The sequence below is a fragment of the Hypanus sabinus genome, chromosome 8 (genome assembly GCF_030144855.1).
Source record: "Hypanus sabinus isolate sHypSab1 chromosome 8, sHypSab1.hap1, whole genome shotgun sequence".
Classification (NCBI taxonomy): Eukaryota; Metazoa; Chordata; class Chondrichthyes; order Myliobatiformes; family Dasyatidae; genus Hypanus; species Hypanus sabinus.
Window position 1 is genome coordinate 173,790,011 of NC_082713.1, and position 21,242 is coordinate 173,811,252.

Consider the following 21,242-nt stretch of genomic DNA (forward strand, 5'->3'; position numbering starts at 1 on the left):
GTGTGGAGGGCTGTCAGAGGTTACAGCAAGACATTGATAGGATGCAAAACTGGGCTGAGAAGTGGCAGATGGAGTTCAACCCAGATAAGTGTGAGGTGGTTCATTTTGGTAGGTCAAATATGATGGCAGAATATAGTAATAATGTTAAGACTCTTGGCAGTGTGAAGGATCAGAGGGACCTTGGGGTCTGAGTCCATAGGACACTCAAAGCTGCTGCACAAGTTGACTTCGTGGTTAAGAAAGCGTACAGTACATTGGCCTTCATCAATCGTGGAATTGAGGTTCGGAGCTGAGAGGTAATGTTGCAGCTATATAGGACCCTGGTCACACCCCACTTGGAGTACTGTGCTCAGTCTGGTCACCTCACTACAGGAAGGATGTGGAAACCATAGAAAGGGTGCAGAGGAGATTTACAAGGATGTTGCCTGGTTTGGGGAGCATGCCTTATGAGAACAGGTTGAGTGAACTCGGCCTTTTCTCCTTGGAGCAACGGATGAGAGTTGACCTGATAGAGGTGTACAAGAAGATGAGAGGCATTGATTGTGCAGATAGTCAAAGGCTTTTTCCCAGGGCTGAAATGGCTTGCAGAAAGGGGCACAGTTTTAAGGTGCTTGGAAGTAGGTACAGAGGAGATGTCAGGGGTAAGTTTTTTTTTACGCAGAGAGTGTTGAGTGTGTGGAATGGGCTGCCAGCGACCGTGGTGGAGGTGGATACGATAGGGTCTTTTAAGAGACTCCTGGATAGATACATGGAGCTTAGAAAAATAGAGGGCTATGGGTAACCCGAGATAGTTCTAAGGTAAGGACATGTTACCTTTGTGGGCTGAAGGGTCTGTATTGTGCTGTAGGTTTTCTCGGTTTCTAAGTTAACTTGCAGGTTGAGTCAGTGGTGAGGAAGGCAAATGAGATGTCAGCATTCATTTCAAGAGGACTACAATGTAAAAGCATGGATGTAGTGTTGAGGCTCTCAAAGGCACTGAAGAGGGACTCTTCACCTGAAGGATTGCGAACAGTTTGGACACCTTATCTCAGAAAGGATGTGCTGACATTGGAGCGGTTCAAAGGAGGTTTACGAGAATGATTCAATGAATGAAAGGGTTATGGTATAAGAAACGTTTGATAGCTCTGAGCCTGTATTCGGTGGAAAACAGAAGAATGCGGGGGATCTCACTGAAACCTACCGAATGTTGAAAGGCCTCAATGGAGTGGAAGTGGAGCGAATGTTTCCTATGGTGAGCGAGTCCAGGACCAGAGGGCACAGCGTCAGAATATAGGGACCTTCATTTAGAACCGAGATGAAGAGGAATTTCTTTAGCTCGAGGAGGTGAATCTGTGGATCTCATCATTACAGATGGCCGGGGAGGCTAGATCATTGGGCATATTTAAGGTGGAGGTTGATAGTTTCTTGATTAGTCAGGGCGTGAAAGGTTATCGGGAGAAAGATTGGAGAGGGGGAAAAAGTAAATTAGCTCTGATCGAACAGCGGAGCAGACTAGACGGGCTGAATTACCTTAGTCTGTTCCCATATTTTATGTTTGTCCGGAGAATCTGGGTCAGGTAATTTGATGACCAATTACAGGGCATTTCCAAAGCCCATCTTTCACTCTGTTTTAATGGACTGCTGATGGTCAGCGGTTATGCCCTCGGAACAATAGTTCCTCAACACACTTTTGTCATTTTGCCCTGTCGAAACATTTCTACTCTACCAGGGGTGGATCTGTGGGTTTTAGTGAGAGCGCTTCTACTTCTAAACCCCAGAGCAGTCCTCGGAGGAGGAGTCTCCTAATCCAAGAATCATCTCGTGAATTTTCATTAGTCGTGGAGAGCGCACCTGTCGGCCTCTCCGAGGACTGTGGAAGAAAGTCACCTGTAACGCAATCACCATTTGTCCCCCATTCCTGACACAATCACTCTAGGTTCCAGCTTTCAGTTCGGGACGGAGCCGGGCTCTCTCCTCCTCCAAGCCTGTGTCTCGGTCCCCAGGGGCGGCCGGGGAGGCGGGGCGCCCTAAGCCGCGCTGGTTACCGCCCCCGAGAGTGGAGCCGGGCTGCCGGCGCTGGTGTCGTTCAGCGGGCTGGAGCACCGATGGGAACCCGGCACTCGAGCCGGTGCATCCTCCGCCGGGCACCGCGAGTCGCCGAGGGCGGCACCGAGGTAAGAGCCGTTGCGGGTGCAGTCTGCACGGATCTCTATCCCTTTCTCTGGTCTGTCCCAGTCCCACTCCAGTACCCTGTCCGCCGTTGTTCTGTACTTGTTCCCGGTCTGTTCGGGTTTCTGTCGTCGCTCTCTTACTCAGTCCCTGGTCTTTCGCGGCTCCCCGTAAGTATTTCGGTGCCGCTTCCTGTTTCAGCCCCGTTCCCTCTCCCGGATTCCACGGGCAGAGTTCTTGGTTCCCCGTGGAATCGTTGCAAGGGCTCCGATTACCGGTTGAGTCAGTCTGCGCACCCGGAACGGGTCTCGGTCCGCGGTTCGGCGCGTCCCGAGCGTATCTCTAGGGGAGGTGGTGGGTTTGCAGTGAGCAGAATCTGGGGCGCGGCGCTATTTATAGCTCGAAAAATGCATCCACTCTGCAGGAAAACACTTGGTAGCAAAGTCAAAAATCTGAATCACATCATTACTTTCTGGTACTACTGGCTAGGAAGTCAAACCTGGCATCTTCCACCCCTCCCAAATCTGCCCACGTCTTGGCGACTCTGAGCTAGTGGGTTCAGTGCTCGTTAGACGGTCCGGGCAGATACAAGTGGGTGTGTGGTTGTCTTCGCCATGGCCAATGCTGCATTAATTGCCCCGAGTGGATAGGGGTGAGCCGACCCTTTGAATCCCCGCAGCCCCACTGTGCTGCTATGAGTTCCAAGATTTCGTCCCAGACGATATTTTTTCAAGCCCCCTTGTGGGTATCGGGGGGAAGCATGCAGATGGTGATGCTTACATTCATCTCCTGCCATTATCTTTGGTAGTGGTAGAGTTGGGATGAGTTAGTGGGAAGTATTGTTCAATATATGGGACAGTAACTGTAACACTGCACAATAGTGGAAGTAATGAATGTTTTGAATGACTCCGGGTGTGTCCATCCCGTGGGCTGGTTGGGCAGAAAGGTGAGGATCTGTGCTGTCTTTCAGTAAGTACTATTGCTGTTATGGCTGCTTTGTCCATATTGATTTTGAGCTTCTCCAGAGATGTTGGACCTGCACTCATCTTAACACCTGGGAAGTCTCCCATCACATTCCTGACATAAATGGTGGAAAGGATTTGGGTTGTGAGGAGCAAGACATAACTGCAGCCTTGGATCAGCTCTTGTGGCCATTGTATTATGTAGCTGGTCTGGTTGAACTTCTAATCAATGCTGATCCCCAGGATGTGGGGTGCAGAAGTGGTAATACCATGAATGCCCTGGGTGGGTGGTTGGGCTCTGCATAAAAATCATCACTGTCTGGTGATATTTGTTCTTGAATATCAGTTGCTGTTAATGAGCCTGTTGACACAGACTTGCTAGATCTAGGCTGGGCTGTGTCATTTGCCGAGACATTCTACAATTATCATTGAACATCACCATTTCTGATCTTACCTCTCAATCATGACGCATGGCCCTGGATGTTTCTGCTGTTCTTGCTGATAACCAGAGGCACTGCTGCAGTTTGAAAAGCAGCTGAGCAGAATTAGAGAATGCAGCCGTTTCTGTCTCTGCCAGCAACACCCACATCTCATCAATACATACAGATAAACTAAGGGTACATCCCATCTGCACAAAGTAGCTTTCTATTTTCAACATTGCCATCTTACTTATTTTTATCCAATTAATTTCTCTGCTACCTCCTCTTAAACCGTGGCATTAGCAAAATTCTGTTCAATATCCCATCTTCCACAAAATCTTTTTCTCAGTTCTGAATCAGCCCTACCCTTCAACTCCCCATTTATTTCTTATGTGTATGGGAGAGTTTTTGGACCTTTTTCTTTTATTCAATAATTTATTTTCATAATCAGTTTTTTTGTGCTTTTACTTTCATTTTCAGTTCTACACTTCCCTTGCCTTTCCAATGTAATTTAACAGAAAATGCTGAAAACATTCAGAAGGCCAGGCAGCATCTATAGAGAGAGATGGTTACTGATTAGATCTATGACCTTACATCAAATGAAACATTCTATTGGAAATCCATTGACTACACCATTTTCTCTCTCTACCAATGTGGCCTGACCTGCTGATATTTCTGGTATTTTCTGATTTATTTCATATTTTGAAAATCTGCAGTATTTGCTTTTGGTTCCACACTAGATTATGAATCATATATTCATCATGATCTGTCTCTGCCTGTGTCATGGAACTATTCAGAACGCTCCATCTGTGGATGCCTTTCATCCAATCATTATAGGAATGTCACTGGTCTAATTGATAAGATGGAACCATACAGCAATATAGCATGAACACCGACCCTTCAGCCCAACCAGCCCATCAAACTATCTTATGCTTATTTTGCCATTTCATTAGCTAGCCTTTGTCAGTCTATCTGAGCATAACTCTCCATCTGACAAGTTCATCTGTCCCCATTCAGTGTTTTGGATGTTAGCATGTTCCTGTTTTTGCTGTTATTTTGCTAAATCTGATGATACCATAACCCATTGAAACTGATTCCACCAGCAGCCCTTTCATCCCTGAACTAGACACAGAGCATAAGGTTGGAAAGACTGACCAAGGAGGTTCTTGGGAATTACAACCCTTCTTTGTCCTTAAGCAGGGTCTTGACCTGACACTGATTATTCCTTTGCCCCCAAGGATGCTACTGAACCTCATTTCTCCAGCAGCTTGCTGTTTATTCCAAATCCCAGCTTTGTGTTTTCTTTTTGCCTTCAAAGCCCGTATTTTCCAAGGATATATTAAGGTAATTAATACACTGCTTTATTGTGACTGTATAATTGCATACCTTTCTTAAATTTATCATGAGATTTCCTCTTCTCAGAATCAGGTTTATTATCACCAGCATTTGACGTGAAATTCTGTCGCTGTCCCAATATTTGCTGGCTCAACTATGCCCCAAATTAATTTAGCATCATTTCAACCTACTGCAGAGGCAGCCCAGTTTAAGTAGGTCAACACTCAAACTGCAAGCTGTTGTAGTTCCCATCTGATGATGATGCAAAAAAAAATCCTTCACTAGAAGAGGGAATATTTTTATTCTCTCTATGTTTTAAAACTCGGGAAAATTCAGTTTAATGAGGCAATTTTATGGAAAGGATGGGACCCAGAAGACCTGAATAATCTTGATAATTTCATTTGTACTTTACACTTCAATAGAACAGATTTTCAAGCCATATGTGCAGCAAAGAAAATGCTATATTTATTCAACATAATTAGCATAAAGAACAGCTATTCAGTAAGGGACATGAGAAAATATGTTAACAAAAACATGAAAATATTAATGTCAACAAATTCTAAAGATCTGCTTTTTGAAAGCGCATGTTGCAAATTTTTTTTAGTAATTCATTAATTGAACATGTCCTATTATATGGCCCGCATTTATTGCCTGTCTTATTACCTTGGGTAGTTGGTGATGAAATATCTTCTTGAAGTACTGCACTACTCAGAATTTAGGACTGGAGGACAGGAATAGAGTCAGAGGGTCATAGAAATGTACAGAGCAGAAATAGGCCCTTCAGCAGAGGGATAGGGTTCCTCACCTTCATTTACCACATCACCAGCCTCCATGTCCAGCACATAATTCTCTGGAACTTCCGCCATCTCCAACAGGATCCCACCACCAAGCACATCTTTCTCTCCCCCCCCCCCCCCCACTTTCTGATTTTCACAGGGATTACTCCCTACATGACTCCCTTGTCCATTCGTCCCTCCCCACTGATCTTCCTCCTGGCACTTATCCTTGCAATTGGAACAAATGCTACACCTACCCCTACACCACCTCCCTCACTACCATTCAGGGCCATAAACGGTTCTTCCAGGTGCAGCAACACTTCACCTGTGAGTCTGTTGGGGCCAACTACTATGTCCGGTGTAACAGTGTGGCCTCCTATATATAGGTGAGACCTGACATAGATTGGGAGACCACTTTGCTGAGCACCTATGCTTCGTCTGCCAGAAAAAGTGTGATTTCCCAATGGCCACCCATTTTAATTCCATTTCCCATTCCCATTCTGATATGTTCATCCATGGCTTCTTTCACTGTCGTGACACACTTAGGTTGGAGGAACAACACCTTGTATTCCATTTGCGTAGCCTCCAACCTGGTGGCATGAACATCAATTTCTCAAACTTCCAGTAATGCCCCCCCCCCACTCCACCTCTCCTTCACCATTTCCCATATCCTTTCCCCTCTCTCACCTTACTTCCTTACCCACCCATCACCTCCCTCTGGTACTTCTCCCCCTTTTCTCTCTTTGTTTATTTCCCAATCCTGTTCACCCTGCAACCTCCGTAATGTCCACTGAATCATATCTCTTTACACTGATTTATTGCACAAGTTCACTGACCTTGTTAGTCCACTTGAAATGAATGTTAACATTGCATTTGCCTTCCTCACCACAGACTCAACCTGTAAATTAACCTTCAGGGAATCCTGCACAAGGACTCCCAAGTCCCTTTGCACCATTCTCCATTTAGAAAATAATCAGCCCTTTCATTTCTTCTACCAAGATGCATGTCCATACACTTCCTGATACTATTCCATCTGCCACTTTTTTGCCCATTCTCTCAATCTATGTCTTTTAGTAGCCTCTCTACTTCCTCAAAACTACCTGACCCTCCACCTATCTTCATATTGTCAGCAGACTTTGAAACAGAGCCATCAATTCCATCATCCAAATGATTGACATATAACATAAAAAGAATCGGTGCCCACATGGACCCCCGTGGAACACCACTAAACGCCGGCAGCCAACCAGAAGAGGCTCCCTTTACTCCCACTCTTTACCTTCTGCCCATCAGCCACAGCTTTATCCATGCAAGAATCTTTCCTGTCATTCGCGCTATGGGCTCATAGCTTGTTAAGCAGTCCCATGTGGCACCTTGTCAAAGGCCTTCTGAAAATCCACAACCTCAACCCATTCTCTATTGTCTATCGTACTTGTTATTTCATTAAAGAATTCCAACAGATTTGTCAGGTAAGATTTTCCCTTGAGGAAACCATGCTGACTGTGGCCTATTTTATCATGTTTTTCCAAGTAACCTGAGACCTATTAAACTTTTCCCATTTTACCCTTAACCCATGATCTCTGGTGGTAGTCCCACTCAACCTCTAGAAAAAGGCTGCTTCCATTTATCCTATCTATACCCCTCATCATTTTATATATCTCTATAAAATCCCCTCTCAATCTTCTACATTCTAAGGAATAAAGTCCTAACCTATTCAATCTTTCCCTATAACTCAGATCCACCAGACCCAGCAACATCCATGTAAATTTTCTCTGTATTCAGCCTTAATTACATCTTTCCTGTAGCTAGGTGACCAAAACTATACACAACACTCCATATTAGGTCTCACCAATGTCTGATATACAACTTCAACATAACATCCCATCTTCTGTACTCAATACATTGATTTGTGAAGGCCAATGTACCAAAAGCTTTCTCTATGGCCCTATCTACCTGTGACACCACTTTCAACAAATTATGGGCCTGTATTCCCAGATCCCTTTGTTCTACCACATTCCTCGGTGCCCTGCCGTTCACTGGGTAAGACCTACCCTGGTAGGTCCTACCACAGTGCAACACCTCACACCTGTCTGCATTAAATTCCACCTGCTATTTTTCTGCCCATTTTTCCAGCTGATGCAGATCCTTCTGCAGGCCATGATAGCCTTTCTCTCTGTCCACTACACACCCAATCTTGCTGTCATCCACAAATTTGCTGATCCAGAATAACCACATTATCATTTAGATTGTTGATATAGATGTCCTGAAGAGGGAACTTAGAGAACAAGGTAAAAAGCTGAGAAGCAAGACCTCCAGGATAGTAATATCTGTCAGCCACCTGTGCCATGTGCTGGTGAGGGTAGAAACAAGATGATTTGACAGAAAAATGCATGGCTGAGAAGCTGGTTCTGGAGGCAGGGCTTCAGGTTCTTGGTTCATCAGGATCTCTTCTGGGGGAGATATGATCTGTACAAAAGGGATGGGACGCACCTAAACCAGAAGGGGTCCAACAGTCTTGTGGACAGGATTTTTAGAGCTGTTGGGGAGGGTTTAAATTAATTTGGCATGGGGTGGGAACTGAAATGAAGGGACTCAGGATAGGATGGATGGCAAAAAAAAACAAAGATAGCGGACAGTTAGAATGTCAGGAAAGGGCAGGCAGACAGGACAAAGTTGCAGACAGCAGGGTGAGTATCAGTGCATTAGGGATTCAGAATCAAAAAGGGTAGCAAATACAGTACTCAATGTGTTATATCTCAATGCATTGGGGTATAAGGTGGATAATCTTGCACTATTACAGATTGTCAGGTATGAAGTTGTGGCCATCACTAAATCATGGCTGAAGGATGGTTGTAATTGGGAACTGAATGTCCAAGGTTACAGATTGTATTGAAGGGATAGGAAGGTAGGCAGAGGGGGTGGCATGGCTCTGCTGGTAAAGAATGACATTAAATGGAAAGATGTGATGTCAGATCGGAAGATGTTAAATCCTTGTGGTTTGAGTTAAGAAACTGCAAGTTTAAAGGGACCCTGATGATAGGCTTCCCAACAGTAGCTGGGGTGTGGACCACAGATTACAACAGGAAATAGAAAAGGCATGTCAAAAGGACAGAGATGGCTTTTTAGAGCAGTTTGTCATTGAGCCTACTAGCTACACTGGATTGGGAGCTTAAGATAAAAAGCCCTGAGGAGAAAGTGATCACAACATGATTGAAACAACACACACAAAATGCTGGTGGAACACAGCAGGCCAGGCAGCATCTATAAGGAGAAGCGCTGTCGACGTTTCAGGCCGAGACCCTTCGTCAGGAAGCTTCTCTTTGCTGAAGCCTTGAAGAGCTCAGGTCTCAAAATCAACACTCTAACTCTGCCCTATCTAATGATAGGCACTCCACTTGCCCCTGCCTTACTTTAATTTGTTCGTGCTGATCAATCTCGAAAGCTGATCGGCTGCTGTTCAAAGCTCATGGCACTAGAGGACAGGAATTTTAACATGTACTGTGGGACAGAACATGGGTGCACTGGGGGACAGGAATCTTAACACATGACACTAGGGGCAGGATATGGGGTCAGAAATTTTAGCATATGCACTGGGGGACAGGAATTTTAACTCATGGCACGGGAGGACAGGACATGGGGTCAGGGATTTTAACACCTAAAACTGGAGGACAGGACCTGGGGTCAGGAATTTTAACATCTAGATCTGGGGAATAGGACATAGGTTGAGGGATTTTAACACATGACACTAAGGGCAGGACATGGGGTTAGCATATGGCACTGAGGGACAGGAATTTTAATTCATGGCACTGGGAGACAGGACACTATCTATGGATAAACACGAGGATATCTGCAGATGCTGGAAATTCAAACAACACACACAAAATGCTGGTGGAACACAGCAGGCCAGGCAGCATCTATAAGGGGAAGCGCTGTCAATGTTTCAGGACTGACGAAGGGTCTCGTCTCCTTATAGATGCTGCCTGGCCTGCTGTGTTCCACCAGCATTTTGTGTGTGTTGTTTGAATTTCCAGCATCTGCAGATTTCCTCATGTTTGCTCTTTTAAAAACAACATGATTAAGTTCAATTTAAAATTTGATAGAAAGTTAAGTCTGATGTAGCAGTATTTCAGTGGAGTAAAGGAAATTACAGTGGTATGGGAGAGGAGTTGGTCAAAATAAAATGGAAGGGAATGTTGGCAGGGATGACAGTGGAGCAGCAATGGCGTGAGTTTCTAGGGAAAATGAGGAAAGTCCACGACAGATATATTCCATAAACAAAGAAATACTCAAATGGCAAAATAGTACTACTGTGGATGACAAGGGAAGTCAAAGTTGATGTAAAAACAAAAGAGAGAGCATGCAACAAAGCAAAAATTAGTGGGAAGATAGAGAATAAGGAAACTTTTAAAAACCTACAGAGAGCAACTAAAAGAATCATTAGAAGGGCAAAGATGAAATATGAAAACAAGCAGCAAACAATATCAAAGTGGATAGTAAAAGTTTTTTTTCAAGTATGTAAAAAAAACAAAGGAGAGATGAGAATGGATGTAGGACCACTAGAAAATGAGGCTGGAGAAATAATTACAGGGCACAAGGAGATGGCAGATGAACTAAATTAATATTTTGCATCAGTCTTTACTGTGGAAGACACTAGCAGTGTGCCAGATGTGAAGAGAAGTGAGTGCAGTTACTATTACAAGGGAGAAGATGCTCAAAAAGCTAAAAGACCTTAGGGTACATAAATCACCCAGACCAGATGAACTGCCGCCCTAGAGTTCTGAAAGAGTGGTAGAGATTGTGGAGGCATTAGCAATGATCTTTCAAAAATCTTTGGACTCTGGCAAGGTGCCAGAGGACTGGAAAACTGCAAATGTCACTCCACTCTTTAAAAAAATAGGAAGGCAGCAGAAAGGAAATTATAGACCAGTTAAATTGACCTTAGTGATTTTAAAGATGTTAGAGTCAATTATTAAGAATGAGGTTATGGAGTACTTGGTGACACAGGACAAGATACAACAAAATAAGTATGGTTTCCTTAAGGGAAAACTAGCCTGTCGAACCTGTTGGAATTCATGAGGAGATTACAAGTCAGATAGTTAAAGGGGGTGCAGTGGATGTGGTATATTTGGACATTCAGAAAGCCTTTGAAAAGGTGCCACACATGAGGCTGCTTACTAAGGTAAGAGCCCATGGTATTACAGGAAAGTTACTAACATGGTTAGGGCATTGGCTGATTGGTAGGAGGCAGCGAGTGGGAATAAAAGGATCCTTGTCTGATTGGATGCCAGTGACTAGTGGTGTTCCGCAGGGGTCAGTGTTGGGACCGCTTCTTTTTATGCTGTATATCAGTGATTTAGATGATGGAAGAGATAGCTTGTTGCCAAGTTTGCAGATGATACAAAGATTGGTGGAGCGGCAGGTAATGTTGCGGACACAGGTAGGATGTAGTAGGACAGACAGATTAGGAGAATGGGCAAGAGAGTGGTAAATGAAATACAATGTTGGAAAATGCATGGTCATGCACTTTAGTAAAAGAAATAAATGTGCTGACTATTTTCCAAATGGGGAGAAAATCCAAACATCTATGATGCAAAGGGACTTGGAAGTCCTTGTGAAGAACACCATAAAGGTTAACTTGCAGATTGAGTCAGTGGTGAGAAAGGCAAATGCAATGTTTGCATTCATTTCAAGAGGTCAAGAATGCAAGAGCAGGGTTGTGATGCTGAGGCTTTATAGGGCACTGGTGAGGCCTCACCTCAAGTATTGTGAACAGTTTTGGGCTCCTCATCTAAGAAAACATGTGCTGGCATTGGAGAGGGTCCAGAGGAGGCTCACAAGGATAATTCCAGGAATGAAAGGGCTATCTTACAAGGAATGTTTGATGGTTCTGGGATTCAGAAGGGTGAGGGGGCATCTCATTGAAACCTTCCGAATATTGAAAGGCCTTGACAGAATAGATGTGGAAAGGATGTTTCCCATGGTGGGGGAATCTAGGACAAGAGGGCACAGCCTCAGGATAGAGGGGAATCCATTTAAAACAGATATGTAGAGAAATTTCTTTAGCCAGAGGGTGGTGAATTTGTGGAATTTGCTACCAGAGGCAGCAGTGGAGTTCAGGTCATTGGGTGTACTTAAGGCAGAGATTGATAGGTTCTTGATTGAACATGACATCAAAGTTTAAAGGAGAAGGCCGTCAAATGGGGTTGAGGAGGGGAGAAAATGATCAGCCATGATTGAGTGGTGAAGCAGACACGATGGGCTAAATGGCCTAATTCTGCTGCTATGTCTTCTGGTCTTATTACAACCAAAAACAGATGCAGCATGGATCCCAGTGGCACTGCACTAGTCAGAGGCCTCCAGTCATAGACACAATTATCTTCTAGCACTCTCTGGCTTCTCCCACAAAGCCGATGATTAATCCAATTTACTACCTCATCTTGAATGTTGAGCGACTGAAACTTCTTGACCAACCTTCCATGCAGGACCTTGTCGAATCCCTTGCTGAAGTCCATGTAAACACCATCCATTGCCTTGCCTTCATCAACTTTCCTGGTAACTTGCTTGAAAAACTCTATAAGATTATAGATCTACCATGCATGAAGCTAAGCTGACTATCCTTAATCAGTCCACGTCTATCAAAATATTTTTATATATATGGTTCGTAAGAGTGTCTTCTGATAACTTTCCCACAGCTGATGTCAGACTCAATTATCTATAATTTCCTGGTTTATGTTTAGAGGCTTTCTTATACAGCGGAACAATGTTGGGTATCCTCTAATCCTCTGATACCTCTCCTGTTGCTAAGGATGGTTTAAATATCTCTGCTAGGGCCCCGACAATTTCAGCACTTACCACCTGTAATGTCCAAGGGAACAATTTGTCAGGTCCTGTGGATTTATCCACCCTGATTTGTCTCAGGACAGCAAACACCTTCTCCTCTATAATCTGCGTAGGGTCCATGAAGTTGATGCCACTTTGCCTCACTTCTTTCTTAAACAGTGGAACACCCTCCAATCCTCTGTTACCTCTCCTGTCTCTAAGGATGTAATATGTATAGGGTCAATGAAGTTGATGCAGTTTTGCCTCACTTTTGTAGACTGTGTCTGTCTTCTGAGTAAATGCAGATGCAAAAAAATTATTTAAGATCTCCCTATTTGTTTTAGCCCCACACATGGAATTCCATTCTTAACTTCCAGAGGACCAATTTTGTTCCTTGCATTTCTTTTGCACTTAACCTATCTGTAGAATCGCTTAGGATTGATTCTCCTTCACCTTGTCTGCATTAGGGTTAGGGTTAGGGTTAGGGTTACTAACCCTAACCCTAACCCTAATGCGGGTAACTGTGTGCCTTCTTTTTGCCCTCCTGATTTCTTTCTCAAGTGTTCGCTTGTTTTCTTGTACTCCATAAGCACCTCATTTGTTCCTCCCTGCCTATACCTGCTATGCAAATCCATTTGTTTCTCAACCATGACCTCGATATCTCTTGAAAATCAAGATTCCCTACAACTTATAAACAAACGTTTATTTACTTTTTATTCTGGCAGGCACATACAAGCTTTATACTCTCAAGATTTTGCTTTTGAAGACCTTCCACTTACCAAATATACCTTTGCCCCAGAAAGCGGCCTGTCTCAATCCACAATTTCTAATACCATCAAAATTGGCCTTTCTCCAATTTAGAATCTCAACCCACAGACCAAATAGACCATTTTGCATATTTACTTTGTATCTAGTGATCACAATGCTATTAGTTTCAAAGAGTTCCCCAACACACACTTTTGTCACCTGCCCTGTCTCATTCCCTAAAACTGATCAAGTATCACACACTCTCTTGTTGGGACTTCTATGTACCGATTAAGAAAACTTCCCTGAACATATTTGACAAACTCTATCCTATCTAGTTCTTTTACAGTATGCAAGTCCCAGTCAATTTATGGAAAATTAAAATCACCTACTTTTACAACCTTAGGTCACTAGATTCTAAAAGGAAAATGAGTATAAGGGCACTTTATCAAAATGCCCGTAGTATTAGAAACAAGGTTAGTGAACTTATGGCACAGATCAGTACCAAGGCACATTATTTAGTGGACATCACAGAAACCTGGTTGCAAGGTGGAGATGACTGTGAATTAAATATTCAAGGGTATCAGGTAAAACGGAAAGATAGGCAGGAAGGCAAAGGAGGTGGGGTGGCACTTAATTAAGGATGAGATAAGGGCGATTGTGACAGATGACATAAGATCTATGGAACAGAATGTTGAGTCCACCTGGGTAGAGATTATGAATAGAATTATAGAACCATGGAATATTACAGCACAGAAACAGGCTTTTTTTTTTCAAGTCAAGTCAAGTCACTTTTATTGTCATTTCGACCATAACTGCTGGTACAGTGCATAGTAAAAATGAGACAACATTTTTCAGGACCATGGTGTTACATGACACAGTACAAAAAACTAGACTGAACTAATTAATAAAAAAAAACAGAGAAAGCTACACTAGACTACAGACCTACACTGGACTGCATAAAGTGCACAAAAACAGTGCAGGCATTACAATAAATAATAAACAGGACAGTAGGGCAAGGTGTCAGTCAGGCTTTGGGTATTGAGGAATCTGATAGCTTAGGGGAAGAAATCATTACATAGTCTGGCCATGAGAGCCTGAATGCTTCGGAGCCTTTTCCCAGATGGCAGGAGGGAGAAGAGATTGTATGAGGGGTGCACAGGGTCCTTCATAATGCTGTTTCCTTTGTGGATGCAGCGTGTAGTGTAAATGTCCGTGATGGCGGGAAGAGAGACCCCGATGATCTTCTCAGCTGACCTCACTATCCGCTGCAGGATCTTGCAATCCAAGATGGTGCAATTTCCGAACCAGGCAGTGATGCAGCTGCTCAGGATGCTCTCAATACAACCCCTGTAGAATGTGATGAGGATGGGGTGGGGGGGGGGGGGGCTGGTGGGAGATGGACTTTCCTCAGCCTTCTTGGCTGTGCCGAACAATTTTTCTGCCTAGTCCCACTGACCTACACCTGGCCCATATACCTCCATATAACTCTCATCCATGTACCTGTCCAAGTTTTTCTTAAATGTTAAAAGTGAGCCCACATTTACAACTTCATCTGGCAGCTCATTCACACTCCCATAACTCTCTGTGTGAAGATGCCCTCCCCCAATATTCCCTTTAAACTTTTCCCAATTCACCCTTAACCCATGTCCTCTGGTTTTTTTTTCTCCCCTAGCCTCAGTGGAAAAAGCCTGCTTGCATTCACTATAGAATCATAGAACACTACAGCACAGTACAGGCCCTTCAGCCCTCCATGTTGTACCGACCCATATAATCCTTTTAAAAAAAGTACTAAACCCACACTACCCCTTAACCCTCCATTTTTCTTTCATCCATGTGCCTGTCCAAGAGGTTCTTAAATACCCCTAATGTTTTAGCCTCCACCACTATCCCTGGCAAGTCATTCCAGGCACCCACAACCCTCTGTGTAAATTAAAAAAAAACACAACAACTTACCCCTGACGTCTCCCCTAAACTTCCCTCCCTTAATTTTGTACATATGGCCTCTGGTGTTTGCTATTGGTGCCCTGGGAAACAGGTACTGACTATCCACCCTATCTATGCCTCTCATAATTTTGTAGACCTCTATCAATCTATCAAGTCCCCTCTCATTCTTCTACACTCCAAAGAGAAAAGTCCCAGCTCTGCTAACCTTGCTTCATATGACTTGTTCTCCAAACCAGGCAACATCCTGGTAAATCTCCTCTGCACCCTCTCCATAGCTTCCACATCCTTCCTGTAATGAGGTGACCAGAATTGAACACAATACTCTTAAGTGCGGTCTCACCAGAGATTTGTAGAGTTGCAACATGATCTCTCTTCTCTTGAACTCAATCCCCCTATTAATGAAGCCGAGCATCCCATAGGCCTTCTTAACTACCCTATCAACCTGTGTAGTGACCTTGAGGGATGAATGGATTTGAACCCCAAGGTCCCTTTGTTCATCCACACTTTTAAGTAACTCACCATTAATCCTGTTCTGAGTCTTCTGGTTTGTCCTTCCAAAATGCATCACCTCACACTTGTCTGGATTGAACTCCATCTGCCATTTTTCTGCCCAACTCTGCAGACTGTCTATATCCTCTTGTAACCTTCGACAACCTACAGCTCCATCCACAACTCCTCCAATCTTCGTGTCATCTACAAACTTACTCACCCATCCTTTCACCTTTACATCCAGGTCATTTATATTGATCCCAGGACAGATCCCTGCAGCATTCCACTAGTCACCGACCTCCAGGTAGAATACTTTCCTTCCACAACTACCCTCTGCTTTCTTCCTTTAAGCCAATTTTTTATCCAAACAGCCAAGGTTCCACTTATCCCATGCCTCATGACTTTCTGGATGAGTCTCTCTTGAGGGACCTTGTTAAATGCTTTGCTAGTAGACTACATCCACTGCCCTACCCTCATCAATTTCTTTTGTTACCTCTTCAAAAAACTCAATCAGGTTTGTAAGGCACGATCTTCCCTTCACAAAGCCATATTGACTATCCATGAGTAGACTGTACTTCTCCAAATGCTCATAGATCCAATCCTTAAGAATCCTTTCTAATAGTTTGCAGACCACCGACATAAGACTCACCAGTCTATAGTTCCCAGGTTTCTCCCTATTACCTTTTTTAAACAAGGGAACTATATTTGCCATTCTCCAATCCTCCAGCACTTCCCCTGTAGCCAAAGAGGATTCAAAGATCATAGCTAATGCTCCTGCGATCTCTTATCTCTTATCTCAATTCCCACAACAACCTAGGGTGTATCATATCCGGCCCTGGGGATTTATCAATCTAAATGTTTTTAAGAAGATCCAGCACTTCTTCTTCCTTAATCTCCACATTGTCCAGCACACAGGCCCGCTCAACTTCGACCTCATCCTGATCAAGATCCTTTTCACTTGTGAATACTGAAGCAAAGTATTCATTTAGGACCTCCCCAACCTCCTCCGCTTCCAGGCACATGTTGCCCTCTTTATCCTTTAGCAGTCCCAACTTTGTTCTCGTCATCCTCCTATTCTTCACATATGCATAGAACACCTTGGGGTTCTCCTTAATCCTACATGCCAAGGCCTTCTCATGCCCTCTTCGAGCTCTCCTAAGTCCTTTCTTTAGCTCCTTCCTGGCGATCCTATATTTCTCATAAGCCCCTCCTACTTCCTGCTTCTTATATCTAACATATGCTTCCTTTTTCCTCTTGACGAGTTGCCTCACGTGTTTCATCAGCCACGGTTCCCTTTTCCTACAATTTTTTCCTTGTCTCAGTGGGACAAACCTATCCTGAACCCAGCTCAAGTGGTCCCTAAACTTCTCCCACATTACTTCTGTGCTTTCCCCTTTGAACATCTGTTTCCAATTTACTCTCGCTAGTTCCTGCCTCATCCCTTCATAGTTAGCCCTTCCCCAGTTAAGCACTTTACCATTTTGTCTGATTTTATCCCTTTCCATAGCTATGCTGAAGCTAAGGTCACTCTCACCAAAATGCTCCCCCACCAAGAGGTCTGTCACCTGACCAGGTTCATTACCCAGAACTAGATCCAGTATAGCCTCTCCTCTCGTCAGCCGGTCCACATACTGTGTCAGGAATCCTTGAACACAACTGACAAATTCAGCTCCATCTCTCCCTCTTGCACTCGAGAGGTGCCAGTCAATATGAGGGAAGTTGAAATTACCCATAACTACTACCCTGTATTTCCTGCACCATTCTAAAATCTGTCTGCTTATCTGCTATTTGGGGGCCTATAGACTATTCCCAGTACAGTGATTGATCCCTTCCTATTTCTGACTTCCACCCAGACTGACTCCGTGGACACTCCTTCTGCAGCGTCCTCCCTTTCTATAGCTGTGATACTATCCCTGACCAGCAATGCCACTCCCCTCCCCTTTTCTACCTCCCATCCTATTCCTTTTAAAACACCTGAACCCCAGGACCTGCATCATCCAATCCTGCCCTTCCTCCAACCAAGTTTCAGTAATGGCTACCACATCGTGGTTCCACGTACTAATCCATGCTCTAAGTTCATCCTCCTTGTTCCTAATACTCCTAGCATTGAAATAGACACATTTCAACCCCTTTAACTGGCTACAGTTATGTTCTGTCCCCTGTCTGTCCTTCCTCATCAACTCAGAACTCTAAGCATCATGCCCTTGTCCTTCTACCTTAATCCCTGCACTCACATTCTGATTCCCACCCCCCCGCTAAACTAGTTTAAACCCTCCCCAACAGCTCTATCAAACCTGCCTGCCAGGATATAGGTCCCCCTTGGATTCAAGTGCAACCCGTCCTTTTTGTACAGGTCGCACCCGCCCCAAAAGAGGTCCCAATGATCCAGAAATCTGAATCCTGCTTTTCAACTTCCTTCCTAATTTCCTGTAGTCTTCTTTCAGGACCTCTTCCCTTTTCCTACCTAAGTCATTGGTACCAATATGTACCATGACCTCTGGCTGTTCTCCCTCCCACCACAGGATATCTTGGACGCAATCAGAAATATCCCAGACCCTGGCACGTGGGAGGCAAACTACCATCCGAGTTTCTTTCCGGCATCCACAGAATCGCCTGTCAGACCCCCTGAACTTACCGAGTCCCCTATCACTACTGCCTTCCTCTTTCTTTCCCTACCCTCCTGAGCCACAGGGCCAGACTCTGTGCCAGAGGCACGACCACTGTCGCTTCCCCCAGGAAGGCTGTCCGCCCCCCAACAGTACTTAAACAGGAGTACTTATTGTCAAGGGGTACAGCCACAGGGGTACTCTCTAGTACTTGACTCTTCCCCTTCCCTCTGCTGACTATGACCCATTTTTCTGTCCCCCGTGGCCCCGGAGTGACCACCTGTCTGTAACTCCTCTCTACCACCTCATCATTCTCCCTAACCAGACGAAGGTCATCGAGCTGCAGCTCCAGTTCCTTAACACGGTCCCTTAGGAGTTGCATCTCAATGCACCGGGTGCAGATGTGGCCGTCCGGGATGCCGGGAGACCCCAGGACCTCCCACATCTGACATCGACCACAGAAAACTGGCCTCACACACATACTACTTCCTTTTGCAATTAGCAACTGCCTCACCTCGTCCCATTACCACTGAAGCCTGTGGTGCCAAAGCCCTTTCACTCTGCTGCCTCTCACTCCGCTGCCTGCTTCCAATACTCTATACCCATCATAATTTGAGATACCTCTATCAAGTCTCCCCTCATTTTTCTACACTCCAGGGAATAAGTCCTAACCTATTCAACCTTTCTCTGTAACTCAGTTTCTCAAGTCCCGGCAACATCCTTGTAAACCTTCTCTGCACTCTTTCAACCTTATTAATATCCTTCCTGTAATTCAGTGACCAAAACTGCACACAAAACTCCAAATTCGGCCTCACCAATACCTTATACAACCTCACCATAACATTCCAACTCTTATACTCAATACTTTGATTTATAAAGGCCAAAGTACCAAAACCTCTCTTTACAACCCTATCTACCTGTGATGCCACTTTTAGGGAATTTTGTATCTGTATTCCCAGATCCCTCTGTTCTACTGTACTCCTCAGTGCCCTACCATCTACCTTGTATGTTCTACCTTAATTTGACCTTCCAAAGTGCAATACCTCACACTTGTCTATATTAAACTCCATCTGCCATTTTTCAGCCCATTTTTCCAACTGGTCCAAATCCCTCTGCAAGCTTTGAAAACCTCCCTCACTGTCCACTACACCTCCAATCTTCGTATTAGCAGCAAATTTGTTGATCCAATTTACCACATTATCATCCAGATCATTGATACAGATGACAAATAACAATGGACCCAGCACTGATCCCTGTGACACACCACTAGTCACAGGCCTCCACTCAGAGACGCAATCCTCCATTACCACTCTCTGACTTCTCCCATTGAGCCAATGTCTAATCCAATTTACTACCTCACCATGTATATCTAGCCACTGAATCTTCCAAGCTAACCTCCCATGCAGGACCTTGTCAAAGGCTTTACTGAAGTCCATGTAGACAATATCCACTGTCTTCCCTTCATCCACTTTCCTTGTAACCTCCTCGAAAAACTCTAATAGGTTTGTTAAACATGACCAAACACGCACAAAGCCACGTTGATGCTCCCTAATAAGTCCCTGTCTACCTAAATAATTGTAGATCTTATCTCTTAGTACTCCTTCCAATAATTTACCTACTACCGACGTCAAACTTACTGGCCTATAATTTCCCGGATTACTTTAACAGTCTTTTTTAAACAACTGAACAACATGAGCTATCCTCCAATCCTCCGGCACCTTACCCATAGAAACCGACATTTTAAATATATCTGCCAAGGCCCCTGCAATTTCAGCACTAGTCTCCTTCAAGGTCCAAGGGAATACGCTGCTCCTCCTCTTCAATCTGTATAGGTTCCATGACCTCACTACCTGTTTGCCTTATTTCCATTGACTCCATGTCAGTTTCCTTAGTAAATACAGATGCAAAAAACCCATTTAAGATCTCCCCCAATTCTTTTGATTCCATACATAGCCGACCACTCTGATCTTCAAGAGAACCAATTTTATCCCTTACTATCATTTTGCTCTTAATATACCTGTAGAAGCTCTTTGGATTATCCTTCACCTTGACTGCCAACGCTACCTAATGTCTTTTAGCCCTCCTGATTTCTTTTTTAAGTTTTTTTTTTGCACTTTTTATACTCCTCACACACCTTATTTGCTCCGTTTCCTATACATGTCATACATCTCTCTTCTTCTTTATCAGAGTTCCAATATCCCTAGAGAACCAAGGTTCCTTATTCTTATTCACTTTGCCTTTAATCCTGACAGGAACATACAAGCTCTGCACTCTCAAAATTTCTCCTTTGAAGGCCTCCCACTTACCAACGACATCCTTGCCAGAGAACAACCTGTCCCAATCCATGCTTTTTAGATCCTTTCTCATTTCTTCAAATTTGGCCTTCTTCCAGTTTAGAACTTCAACCTGAGGACCAGATCTATCTTTATCCATGATCAAGTTGAAACTAATGGTGTTATGATCACTGGAACCAAAGTGTTCCCCTATACACATTTCCATCACCTGTCCTAACTCGTTTCCTAATAGGAGATCTAATATTGCATCTTCTCTAGTCGGTACCTTTATATATTGATTTAGAAAACTTTCCTGAACACATTTCACAAACTCTAACCCATTTAGGCCTTTAACAGTATGGGAGTCCCAATCAATATGTGGAAAATTAAAATCCCCTACTATCACAACTTTGTTTCCTGCAGCTGTCTGCTATCTCTCTGCAGATTTGCTCCTCCAATTCTCGCTGACTATTGGATGATGTATAATACAACCCCATTAATGTGGTCATAGCTTTCCTGTTTCTCAGCTCCACTCATATGGTCTCGGTAGACAAGCCCTCTAATCTGTCCTGCCTGAGCACTGCTGTAACATTTTCCCTGACTAGCAATGCCACCCCCCACCCCCACTCTTCATCCTTCTGCCTCTATCACATCTGAAACATCGGAACCCTGGAACACTAAGCTGCCAGTCCTGCCCCTCCTGTAGCCAAGTTGCATTAATGGCTAC

General features: G+C 44.1%; 1 protein-coding gene across 1 annotated transcript in view; it reads left to right on the forward strand.

The window, feature by feature from the left end:
• Positions 1-2,084: 2,084 nt before the first annotated feature.
• Positions 2,085-21,242, forward strand: part of LOC132397861 (protein arginine N-methyltransferase 1-like) — a 150,821-nt gene continuing 131,663 nt past the window's right edge. Inside the window, exon 1 of the mRNA XM_059976616.1 lies at positions 2,085-2,153. Within this exon, the coding sequence (XP_059832599.1) occupies positions 2,085-2,153 (69 nt within the window). The remainder of the gene's footprint in view (positions 2,154-21,242) is intronic.